The sequence below is a fragment of the Pongo pygmaeus genome, chromosome 19, assembly GCF_028885625.2.
Source record: "Pongo pygmaeus isolate AG05252 chromosome 19, NHGRI_mPonPyg2-v2.0_pri, whole genome shotgun sequence".
Classification (NCBI taxonomy): domain Eukaryota; kingdom Metazoa; phylum Chordata; class Mammalia; order Primates; family Hominidae; genus Pongo; species Pongo pygmaeus.
In genome coordinates, this window is record NC_072392.2 from 99,814,106 (window position 1) to 99,826,931 (window position 12,826).

Sequence of the window (12,826 nt, forward strand, 5' to 3'; positions counted from 1 at the left end):
TCCGTCTCAAAAAAAAAGAAAAAAAAAAAACATAAATTTTGTGTTATGCATGTTTTACCATAATTTAAAAAAAATTTTTTTGGGGGCTGGGTGCAGTGGCTCACACTTGTAATCCTAGCACTTTGGGAGGCCGAGGAGGGTGGATCAACTGAGGTCAAGAGTTCAAGACCAGCCTGGCCAACATGGTGAAACCCTGTCTCTACTAAAAATATAAAAATTAGCTGGGTGTGGTGGTGGACGCCTGTAATCCCAGCTACTTGGGAGGCTGAGGCAGGAGAATCGCTTGAACCCAGGAGGCAGAGGTTGCAGTGAGCTGAGATTGCACCATTGCATTCCAGCCTGGGCAACAGAGCAAAAACTCTGTCTCAAAAAAAAAAAAAAAGAAATTTTTTTTTAATCTTGCATATCAGGGAGGGAGATGGACAAGTTAACAGAGGGTGAAAGTGGAGGAAGGCGTGCTTCCCGGGGGAGGACTGGGCTGTGTGGGGATGCTGTGGACAGCTGCACAGGTGGTGCACTGCACAACTCCAGGGAATGCCATTCACATAGACTATGATGCTGTATCATGTGGGAAGTATGCACCATGGCAGTCCTCTCTGGAGGGCACCCTGAGAAGGGCCGCCAGCAGGGAGCTGGACAGCATGGGGACACATCCTTTCCAGGAGGAAAGGATTCCAAACAACCACCAGCAGGCGGGCAGGCCGAGCATAGCTGAAGGGAGCCATGGGAGGCCATGAGGGTCTGTGTATAGCAGGCAGCCCCAGCACTTGGCAGCTCACGTGCTGCACAGAGGAAAACACCTGCCCACAGCTGTCTCTGGCTCTGATGTTTGGGACCCACCTCTAACCAACCAAGGGTCCTGTAAGTCAGAAAATCTCTCAGTCATCGGAGCCAGGATTTGCCAACATGAACCATTGAACTTCCCCCTTGGTCTATATCCTCTATGAAAACATGAAAGGGGTTTGAAATTGCATCCAATAAACACAATGTCCATCTCCTGCCGGGGAAAGCTGGTCTGGGTAGAGGGATGCCGGCGGTGTGGACAGGCTCGGAATGCTGCGGGAAGGCTCGGCTTGGAGAGCCTTCTGCTCCCATTGGAGAACATCCTCCACCTCTGCCTACCATCAGGACCCAGGGATCCTGGGGAAGGGGAGCCTTTTCAGGAGTGCCCTGAAGTCCCCCAGCATGTGTGACACTTCTCAGAGCAGGCATCCCTTCCAGAAGTTTCTGTTAACTAAGCTGAATGGCATTTAAGATATTGAAAACAGGCTGGGCATGGTGGCTCACACCTGTAATCCCAGCACTTTGGGAGGCCAAGGCAGGTGGATCACGAGGTCAGGAGATTGAGACCATCCTGGCTAACACTGTAAAACCCCGTCTGTAGTAAAAATACAAAAAATTAGCGGAGCGTGGTGGTGGGCGCCTGTAGTCCCAGCTACTCAGAAGGCTGAGGCAGGAGAATGGTGTGAACCCAGGAGGCGGAACTTGCAGTGAGCCGAGATTGCGCCCCTGCACTCCAGCCTGGGCGACAGAGCGAGACTCCATCTCAAAAAAAAAAAAAAAAAAAAAAGGATAGAATTAGAAAACCACTAACCAGACATGCTGGTCCTAGCTACTAGGGAGGCTGAGGTGGGAGGATTGCTTGAGCCCCTGAGGTCAAGGCTACAGTGAGCCCCTACTACCACTGCAGTCCAGCCAGGGTGACAGAGGAAGCCCCTGGAAAGAAGAAAATAAAGAAAGGAAGGAAGGAAGGAAGGAAGGAGAAAGAAAAGAAACAAAGAGAGAGAAAAAAGGAAAGAAGAAAAAAGACAAAGAAAGGAGGGAGGGAGGGAAAGAAATAAGGGAAGGAAGGAAGGAAGGAAGGAGAAGAAAGGGAGGGAGAGAGGGAAAGAAAAGAAGAAAAGAAAAGAAAAGGCCAGGCGCAGTGCCTCACGCCTGTAATCCCAGCACTTTGGAAGGCCAAGGTGGGCAGATCACATGAGGTCAGAAGTTCAAGACCAGCCTGGCCAACCAACATGGTTAAACCCTGGCTCTACAGAAAATACAAAAATTAGCTGGGCATGGTGGCGTGCACCTATAATCCCAGCTACTTGGGAAGCTGAGGCAGGAGAATCGCTTGAACCCAGAAGGTGGAGGTTACAGTGAGCCGAGATCACACCACTGCATTCCAGTCTGGGCAACAAGAGCAAAACTCCATAAAAAAAAAAAAAAAAAAGAAAGAAATAGGCCAGGCGCAGTGGCTCACGCCTGTAATCCCAGCACTTTGGGAGGCCGAGACGGGCAGATCACGAGGTCAGGAGATCAAAACCATGCTGGCTAACACGGTGAAACCCCGTCTCTACTAAAAATACAAAAACTAAATTAGCCAGGCATGGTGGCGGCTCCTGTAGTCCCAGCTACTCGGGAGGCTGAGACAGGAGAATTGCTGGAAACTGGGAGGCGGAGGCCGCACTCCAGCGGCGAGAGAGTGAGACTCCGTCAAAAAAGAAAGGGAGGGAAGGAAAGAGGGAAGGAGGGAAGGAGGGAGGGAGGGAGGGAGAGGAGGAGAGGAGAAAAGAGGGAGGGGAGGGGAGTGGAGGGGGAGAATCATTTGTAACCACTAATGAAATAGCAGGTCCTGGCAGGGATTTCCGATGGCTGCTAACATCACAACATAAGGCTCTGTGGGACTGTTTCCCTCTCCATGAAATTGCACTCACCCTATGGTCATCTTCTTGCTAAAAAAATCAACCTGAATGAGATTAAACAGACCAATTTGGACATTTACACCCAGATCTAATAGACTATAGGAAATATAAGGGTTGAGGAACATGTCACATCAACCACAAGGATGAAATCAGCAAAATCCAGACAGGTGGAACCCTCTGGAACAAAAGACCTGCCTTCTTCCACAAATAACCTGAAAGGAGAAAAAGGAAAGAGGGTAAATCCAGCGGTTAAAAGAGATTTAAGAGACATAGTGGCCAAATGCAATGATTGGAAACAAACCAACAGTCAAAAGAAATTTAGGCTGGGCGCGGTGGCTCATGCCTGTAATCCCAGCACTTTGGGAGGCCTAAGCAGGAGGATCATTGAGTCCAGGAGTTCAGCCTGGGTAACACAGTGAGATGCTGTCTCCAAAAAAAACACAAAAGCAAACAAACAAAAGGCCATGGAGGAGGCCAGTCCCCAGCTGTGCTGAGCCAGGATCAGATTCTCTCAGCCCCTTTCAGCAGCACCTGTCCTCCTCTGAGTCAATATATTGCTGTTGCTGCCAGGCGCGGTGGCTCATGCCTGTAATCCCAGCACTTTGGGAGGCCGAGGTGGACAGATCACCTGAGGTCGGGAGTTCGAGACCAGACTGACCAACATGGAGAAACCCTGTCTCTACCTCTCTACCGAAAATACAAAATTAGCTGGGCGCGGTGGCGCGTGCCTGTAATCCCAGCTACTTGGGAGGCTGAGGCAGGAGAATTGCTTGAACCCACATGGCAGAGGTTGCATTGAGCTGAGATCGCATCATTGCACTCCAGCCTGGGCAACAAGAGCTAAACTCTGTCTCAAAAAAAAAAAAAAAAAAAAATATATATATATATATATATATATATATATATATATATGGCTCTTGCTAAACAAAACTGAATGAAAGCCTTCCTGTTAGCATCTCTTGTGATCTGGAAACACACACGGTGCTGACCTTGGGCCAGGTATGCGCTGGGCTGGGGGTCGTGCCCGTGCTCCAGCGGCTGCTGCACTCCACAGAGCTCCCCTGAGGGCTGGCATGGAGCCTGGTCTGGTCTGGAGCTGAAGGCATGACCTGGTCCTCACCAATCAAGAGCCTGCAACAGGGCTGGCTGCGGTGGAGTGGGCAGGGGACCCCGCCAAGGCTGGGGAGCACTCCAAGCCTGGAAACAATTTGATCTGATTGGCTTTGCTGTTAGATGTCAGACTTGGAAAGTTGGGTCCTGCAGCTCACAGCTTACCCACCAGCTGCTTCTGCACAATCCTTCTTGGTTTTCTTATTTTATTCCTCCCCAACACACACTTCATTCTCCCTCCCATCCTATTCTCTCCCCATAGACACAAATCGTGTGCTTGCTACATGTCCTCAGACGTGCATATAACCTAAAATATTTATTGTGATAAAAAGAAATATGTAGGCTGGATACGGTGGCTCACGCCTGTAATCCCAGCACTTTGAGAGGCCAAGGTGGGCAGATCACCTGAGGTCGGGAGTTCGAGACCAGTCTGACCAACATGGAGAAACCCCGTCTCTACTAAAAATACGAAATTAGCCAGGTGTGGTGGTGCATGCCTGTAATCCCAGTTACTCGGGAGGCTGAGGCAGAAGAATCGCTTGAACCCAGGAGGTGGAGGTTGCAGTAAGCCGAGATCGCGCCATTGCACTCCAGCCTAGGCAACAAGAGCAACACTCCATCTCAAAAAAGAAAAAAAAAAAAGAAAGAAAAAGAAATATGGAACATAAAAGTTACCATTTTAATCATTTAAAAGTGTACAGGCCAGGCGCAGTGGCTCACACCTGTAATCCCAGCACTTTGGGAGGCCGAGGCAGGCAGATCACCCGTGGTCAGGAAATCGAGACCATTCTGGCCAGCATGGTGAAACCTCGTCTCTACTAAAAATACAAAAATTAGCCAGGTGTGATGGCACACGCCTGTAGTCCCAGCTACTCGGGAGGCTAAGGCAGGAGAATTGCTTGAACCCAGGGGCCAGAGATTGCAGTGAGCCGAGATCACACCACTGCACTCCAGCCTGGCAACAGAGCAAGACTCTGTCTCAAAAAAAAGTGTACAATTGGCTGGGTGCGGTGGCTCACACCTGTAATCCCAGCACTTTAGGAGGCCAAGGAGGGTGGATCACCTGAGGTCAAGAGTTCAAGACCAGCCTGGCCAACGTAGCGAAATTCTGTTTGTATTAAAAATACAAAAATCAGCTGGGCGTGGTGGCGCACACCTATAATCCCAGCTACTCGAGAAGCTGAGGCAGGAGAATCGCTTGAACCTGGGAGGCAGAGGTTGCAGTGAGCTGAGATTGCACCACTGCACTCCAGCCTGGATGACAGAGTCAGGATGGTCTCATTCTCCTGATCTCGTGATCTGCCAGCCTCAGCCTCCCAAAGTGCTGGAATTACAGGTGTGAGCCACTGCGCCCAGCATTTTTTTTTTTTTTTTGGGACAGGGTCTTGCTCTGTCAACCAGGCTGGAGTGCAGTGGCTCAATCACAGCTGACTGCAACCTCAGTCTCCCCAGGTTCAAGTGATCCTCCCACCTCACCTTCTGAGTAGCTGGTGTACTACAAGCATGTGCCACCAAGCCAGGCTAATTTTTTGTATCTTTTGTAGTGGGATTTTGCCATGTTGCCCAGGCTGGTCTGGGACTCCTGGGCTCAAGCGATCTGCCTGCCTAAGCCTCCCAAAGTGTTGGGATTACAGGTGTGAGCCATCATGCCCTCACTGTCACTATTTTCCATTTTTTTATTTTTTGTGGCCATCCTACTGGATGTGAAGTGATATCTCACTGTTATTTTGACTTACACTTCCCTAATGATCCCCTAATGACGTTGAGTATCTATCTTTTTCATCTCCCTGTTGGCCATTTGTATATCTGCTTGAGAGAAAATGACTATTCAAGTCCTTTGCTCATTTTTAAATTGGGTTCTTTTCGTTGTTGATTTGTAGGCCTTCTTTACATATTGTTGATACTAGATCCTTATCAGACATAATTTTGTGGGGGTTTGGGGTTTTTTTGTTTGTTTTTGAGATAGGGTCTCACTGTGTCACCCAGGCTAGAGTGCAGTGGCTCGATCACAGCTCACTGCAGTCTCAAACCTCAAACTCCTATCAAGAGATCCTTTCTTCTCAGCCTCCTGAGTAGCTGGGACCACAGGCAGGCACCATCATGCTCAGCTAATAAAACAAAAAAAATTGGGGCCAGGCATGGTGGCTCACACATGTAATCCTAGCACTTTGGGAGGCTGAGGCGGGCAGATCACGAGGTCAGGAGATCAAGACCATCCTGGCTAACACGGTGAAACCCCGTCTCTACTAAAAAATACAAAAAGATTAGCCAGGCATGGTGGCGAGCACTTGTAGTCCCAGCTGCTCGGGAGGCTGAGGCAGGAGAATGGCATGAACCCGGGAGGTGGAGCTTGCAGTGAGCTGAGATCACGCCAATGCACTCCAGCCTAGGTGACAGAGTGAGACTCCGTCTCAAAAAAAAAAAAATTGGCTGGGCATGGTGGCTCACGTCTGTATTCCCAGCACTTTGGGAGGCCAAGGCAGGCAAATCACCTGAGGTTGGGAGTTCGAGATCAGCCTGAGCAACATGGAGAAACCCCGCCTCTACTAAAAGTACAAAATTAGCCGGGCCTGGTGGCGCATGCCTGTAATCCCAGCTACTCGGGAGGCTGAGGCAAAAGAATCGCTTGAACCCAGGAGGCGGAGGTTGCGGTGTGAGCCAAGATCACGCCATTGGACTCCAGCCTGGGCAATAGAGGGAAACTCCGTCTCAAAAAAAAAAAAAAAAATTGTATAGACAAGGTCTTGCCAAGTTGCCCAGGGAACCTGCACTGGGCAGTTCCGGAAGAGCTGCAGAACCTGTTCGCTGGGAACCTGCACTGGGCAGTCCATAAGAGCTGCAGCTTTCAACGCTTGAAGAGTAACTGTCCCTGGTCCCCATGCCCTGGCCAATACTCAGAACTACCATCTCCTGATTTCTGCTCATCTGATAGACACAAACTGGCATCTAATTTGTTTTAATGTGCATTTGCTGATGCCCAGTGTCCATGAGCATCTCAGTTTGTCCTGTAAGTGCAATGCTTCACAGGACAAAGAGAATTTCCTTCTTTTGCAGGTATCAGAGTCGCTGAGAAGAGTCATGCTGTGATGTGACGTCACAGAACAAGGTAGGGTGGGAACCTGGAGCTCAGTAAGGTCCTTGCAATTTATCATGCCCGCCTCCACACTGACCCCACCCAGTTTGAGAGCCTCCTCTCCCCCATCCCCATATGGGAGGGGGAGCTAGGAAGCACCACTACCTCTGCTTGAGTAAAATCTATCTCTCAACAGCAGAAACAATCCCTTGACCCGACTTAACATGAAATAGTTCTTCCAAATCTTTTTTCAACTGGTAGAGATCTCCCTTCCCTGTCCCAACCGCCAAATGACTTCTGCAGCTGTAAGCAGTTTAGAGGAGCTGTGCATTGGACTCCCGATCCCATCTACAGAGGGTCTCCCCTGGCACCTGTGGGGAGAAAAGCTCAAGTACAAAGGGCACTTGCTGAGCCACTTACACCAGGTGAGGCCCTTATTATTGGCAGATATTGAGTTCCAGGATTCAATAATTACCCAACTCCATGACTGCAGCGCTCTTGACACAAAGTAAAACTATTTCATATCCCATGTCCACCTGACGGCTGGGAGGAAAACTGCTAAGGCAGAGGCCCCTGCTGATTGAGGTGGTTTTTATTTTATGCCAAATATTTACCCAAGATGTCATCAAGTCATCTAGTTTTTCCCAAATTACAGAAAAACCCTTCTCAGGACTTGCTCCCAGCCTGCTTATGATGTTGCTTCAGTTATTTCCAACAGCCAAACTCACTAAGCTGCCTTGTTCTTGCACTTTCGCTTTGGAAGAAATCGAACTGTTCAATTTATTAAGCCATTTTCTCACCAGCCCACGAACCCAAGCTGAGCAGCAGCATCCACTGCCCCCACCCACAAGACCACCCAATACTTCCAGGTCGGTCTGTTTTTCCCAGCCCACTTGCTGCTTCCCCCAAACAAGAGCCAGTCATCGGTTATGGCAGCACTTTTATTTTTCCTTACGCAATGACGTGTTGCTGGGGCCTAATGTTCTCACATAACAGTAGAAAACCAAAATTTGTTGTCATCTCTTTAAAGAATCAAGAATTGCGTACAAAAAACCTTACATAAATTAAAAGAATGAATACATTTACAGGTGTAAATGCAAACTGCTTCCAACTCAAGGCAATTAACAGCCCACGGGTGTTCTGGCAAAAGACATCAGCTAAGAAAGGAAACTGGGTCCTACGGCTTGGACTTTCCAACCCTGACAGACCCGCAGAACAAAACAACTGGTTCTTGCCAGCCTCTACAGAAATCCCAGAACACTCAAGCCCTGACACGTTAATACCCTGCACAGATCAGAGGCTGCTGGCCACGCAGACTCACCAAGCCACAGACTTGTCTTCCACAAGCACGTTCTTACCTCAGCCACGAAGTGACCAAGCCACATGTACTAAAGGTTGAAAACTCAAAGATATGTACAGGGTATTAAATACCAAGGGGAACAGTTAACTTGAATACAATGTCAAAATCAGCAACAAGTTCTACAATCCAGTGCTGATATCAAGATACAAGCTTCAAGGACAATTTCTTTTCGAAGGCTTATTCCAGTTTCGTGAGGCTAGCATGAGGTGTATGCATTTGCCAAGGGCAAATTTATACTTCTGAATTAACCCATGCAGCAAATGCTACGCATCTGCTCAGTCCATTTAGAAGCATTTGCGATGGACGATGGAGGGGCCCGACTCGTCGTACTCCTGCTTGCTAATCCACATCTGCTGGAAGGTGGACAGTGAGGCCAGGATGGAGCCGCCGATCCACACTGAGTACTTGCGCTCTGGGGGTGCAATGATCTGCAAAGACAGCCAGGCATAGCTTCAGTTCAGAGCGCCCCCCAGTCAGGTCTCCCGAGTCAGACAAGGCCACCAACCCCTCGACTCACCTTGATCTTCATGGTACTGGGCGCCAGGGCAGTGATCTCCTTCTGCATCCTGTCGGCAATGCCTGGGTACATGGTGGTGCCGCCGGACAGCACCGTGTTGGCGTACAGGTCTTTGCGGATATCCACGTCACACTTCATAATGGAGTTGAAGGTGGTCTCGTGGATGCCGCAAGATTCCATGCCTAGGTGACAAAGCCCTCCCTTAGTGATGCTGTGTCGCCCAGGATGACAGAGCAGAAACTTTTAGCTCACAACACCTACCCAAGAAAGAAGGCTGGAACAGCGCCTCCGGACACCGGAACCGCTCATTGCCAATGGTGATGACCTGGCCATCAGGCAGCTCGTAGCTCTTCTCCAGCGAAGAGGAGGATGCGGCGGTGGCCATCTCCTGCTCGAAATCCAGGGCGACGTAGCACAGCTTCTCCTTGATGTCGCGCACGATTTCCCGCTCGGCCGTGGTGGTGAAGCTGTAGCCTCGCTCGGTGAGGATCTTCATGAGGTAGTCGGTCAGGTCCCGGCCAGCCAGGTCCAGACGCAGGATAGCGTGGGGGAGGGCGTAGCCCTCGTAGATGGGCACCGTGTGGGTGACCCCGTCTCCAGAGTCCATGACAATGCCAGTGGTGCGCCCAGAAGCGTACAGGGACAGCACGGCCTGGATGGCCACGTACATGGCCGGGGTGTTGAAGGTCTCAAACATAATCTGAGGAGGAACAAGGGGCGGCTTAATCGGGGACAGAGACCCACGGCCACCCCATGCTCACACGCCACAACATGCCGCATGCCAGTGTGATGTGTGGAGAAAAGAAAAGAACGCAGGCAGAAACCAAATGAGAAACCTGGAGGCTTCAGGGAGGAAATGCCGGGAGAGGAACAGAGCCTGGAACAGCGAAAGAAACACTTGAATGTCAGAAACCAAGCTGGGCAGAAAATGACTGGGGAAAAGACGGGAGCACGGGCGGCGGCCGAGCCTCACCTGAGTCATCTTCTCTCTGTTGGCCTTGGGGTTCAGGGGGGCCTCGGTCAGCAGCACTGGATGCTCCTCCGGAGCCACGCGCAGCTCGTTGTAGAAAGTGTGGTGCCAGATCTTCTCCATGTCGTCCCAGTTGGTGACGATGCCATGCTCGATGGGGTACTTCAGGGTCAGGATGCCACGCTTGCTCTGGGCCTCGTCGCCCACGTAGGAGTCCTTCTGGCCCATGCCCACCATCACGCCCTGCAGGGGACGACCCGTCAGCCTCGCCAGCGACACCGAATCCACCCCGCAACGCAGAACCCAGGTGCCCCGCGGCGCCATCCACTCACCTGGTGTCTGGGGCGCCCGACGATGGAAGGAAACACGGCTCGGGGAGCGTCGTCCCCAGCAAAGCCAGCTTTGCACATGCCGGAGCCATTGTCAATGACGAGCGCGGCGATCTCTTCTTCCATTGCGACCTGCCCGGAAAAGGATGAACTCAGACGGGCGCGTCTCTAACACAGCCCCCTCCCCACAGCCAACTCATATCCTCCCGCGGAGCAGCGTCCACCCTGCCCCAACCCCGGAGACCGTGGCCTCCAAGACCGCAACCGCCTGGAACCGGAGACCGGGCCTTTTACGTAACGTCCACGGCTCGGAACTCTGCACTGCGCCCGGGCCCCGCCCTGGACCCCCGGCGCCCGCCCAGCCCCGTCCGTCTGACCCGGCCCACCCCGCCTTTTGTTCCCGGGGAAGGAGCGACGAGGCCTCGGCAGCTGGAAGCGGGGCCAGCCAGGGTCGGGGGGCGCAGGCCTGAGACGTCCAGCTCAGGCCCCGGGGCGGGGCGCTTACCGGCGAAAGAATGGAACAGCGGAGCGGCGGAAGAACAAAGTACGCGAGCTGGCAGCGACGACTGAGACCGACCGCGGCCTCCCCCGCCGTTATTTAAGCGGAAGCGGCGCGCCCGCGCGGCCCGGCGGCGCGCGCGGCCCCAGAACATGTCCATATATGGCGATCTTTCCGAAAGCCGGGCACCCATTGGCCCGCCCGGCAGGGACACGTGGGGCCCCGGCCCGCCCCGCCCCCAGCCCGCACCGCCTCCCGACGGCCCCGCCCGCGCCACCCCCGCGCGCTCGCGACCCTGCGCGGGCCGGCGGGCGGGTCTGGGTTGGGGCGCCGTCTGGGGGTCGCCGGGAGGGCCGAAGGGCTGACGGGCCTGGCCCCTCCCCGGGACTGCCGCGCCGTGGGGAGGACCCGGCTGCGCCCCGAAACTGCCTGACCCGGGGCGGGGTCACGCCGGAGCTGGGGTGGGTCCCCGAGTCCCCGGCCATGCTGCGGGGCTTTTCTCCCTGCGACGTCCCTTGCAGTCTTTCCCCTCGGGCTCCACGAGGATCCCGGGCGCTAGTACCGGGCTGAGGAAGAGGCGCGGCGGGGGTTCGCGACGCTCTGGGTCCCTGGGCGCGGGGGAGCTCTCAGGAGCCTCGCCCTGGTCACCATAGGAAACAGCCCGCCCGTCCCCGAGCGCAGCCACCACTATGCAGGTCCTTCCACGGGGCGCCTTGCCCCGGATCTCCGTTGGTTTGAAGACCGAGGCCCCTTTCTACCCGACCCGACACATCCCTGCCCCTCAAATCACAGGCCCGATTGTCCCCAGGCGCGCGCTCCGGGTTGGGGCTACCCCGCCCCCTTATGTGCTGAGGAGGTGGTGTGGAGTGAGGCCTTTGTTTCATTTTGGTCACCTGTAGACATTATAGGGAAACTGAGATAGACAACGGGAACCCTGACTTTCTTGAAGGTCGGCTCCCCAGCCTCGGGCGGTCGGGGGGATATCCTTCTCTGTTCACGGTGCTAGTTAAGAGCAGGGATCAGGGCTGGCGTGGGTTTAGCCACAGGCTTGTCCGGGCGCTCACTTCTCGCCGGGAGCGGCGCCGGTGCTTTGGTTACACCCCGGCAGGCGCCCGGCACTACGATTTCCTTGTGCGCTGCTGGAATTTTCAGGGTTGGAGCGCCGGCCGCGGAGGGGTGGCAGTGAGGCCGCGCAGTGAGGCGACGGACTCGCCCGAGGTCGCAGGGCGTTTAGATTGACTCGACAGGCTGGGGGGCGGGGCCGGGGTCCCCACGCGGAGTCTGGAGCTCTGCAAGGTTAGCTCGCGACCCCGTGTTTGGGAGTGAGAACAGCGAGTCAGGGCAGGGTGGCCGGCCCAGCTCACCTGCGGGCTGCAGTCACCCCGGACGCCGAGACCCGTGCCTAAGGCCCCCGTGCCCCAGGCCTCCCAGGGGTGCTGAGCCCCCCGGGCCCAGACTCTCCGGGGGCCCAGGCAAGGCTGTCCGGTGTGTTTCCTCCCGTGGCGAAGCCGGGGCTGGGCCTCCAACAGACCCACCCGGACTCGCGTCCCTGGGCAGAACCACACAGCCTGCTCGACCACCGGGTGAGGACTTCCACTTGGGGGGTCCCAAGATGCGACGTCACACACCGAGGGACACGGGGCGGGTGGGCAATAGCCACAGGCCCCTCCATCCTGCATTCACCCCACCCTACGTTCTGCTCCGGGTCGGCTAGAAACCCTGCCCCTCGGGGCCTCGGGTCTCCTCCGAAGCTCCTTTGTCTGGAAAGTGCAGGGAGGCGCCGGCCCCGGGCGCGCGTCCCCGTTCCCCACCCTTCTTCCCCACGTTGCGGACCCGAGGCCGCCAGGGTCGTGGGGGCGGGGGCGGGGCTGGCGCCTCGAGACCCCCTGGTTCCCGCCACCCGCAGGGCCCGAGCCGCGGGGAGGGGGCGCCGCCGCGGGCCGGGGGTGGAGAGCGACTTCCTCCTCCGCGGCCGCGTCACGCGGCGGGGATCAAGGTGCGGCCCAGGTACGCGGCGGGGGGCGGTGGCGCGGCCATATTTGGCGATTTCGGCGCCGCCGGAGCCCCGCCCGCCGCCGCCTGGAAGCCCGGCCCGGGGCAGCGCCATACCCGCCCGCCGCCGGGCCTGAGTCACGGCGGGCGGGGGGCGGAAGTAACGGACGGGGGGCGCCCGCCCGGGGCTCGTGGCCTTATTTAGTCAAGGAGGCCGCCGATTGGCGCGCGGGACAAAGGGGCGGCGGCGGGGCAGCCTCGGGGCGCAGGAGTGGCCCGGCGCCTCCGA

At 55.0% G+C, this 12,826-nt stretch overlaps 1 protein-coding gene across 2 annotated transcripts; it reads right to left on the reverse strand.

Moving 5' to 3' along the window:
• Positions 1 to 7,793: 7,793 nt before the first annotated feature.
• ACTG1 (actin gamma 1) lies at positions 7,794 to 10,702 on the reverse strand. Of its 2 annotated transcripts, XR_010124688.1 has the most exons (7): positions 10,552 to 10,702; positions 10,050 to 10,178; positions 9,721 to 9,960; positions 9,009 to 9,447; positions 8,748 to 8,929; positions 8,302 to 8,658; positions 7,794 to 8,154 (listed from the first exon to the last, which is right to left on the reverse strand). XR_010124688.1 is itself a non-coding variant. In XM_054460041.2 (6 exons), exons 2-6 carry the CDS (start codon positions 10,170 to 10,172, stop codon positions 8,515 to 8,517), a joined length of 1,128 nt encoding a protein of 375 aa, XP_054316016.1. In that variant the 5' UTR covers positions 10,173 to 10,178; positions 10,552 to 10,702; the 3' UTR covers positions 7,794 to 8,514. The 2 variants fall into 2 exon arrangements, 1 of the variants encoding a protein (XP_054316016.1); XM_054460041.2 differs by having other exon boundaries at positions 7,794 to 8,658.
• Between the last annotated feature and the right edge of the window lie 2,124 nt (positions 10,703 to 12,826).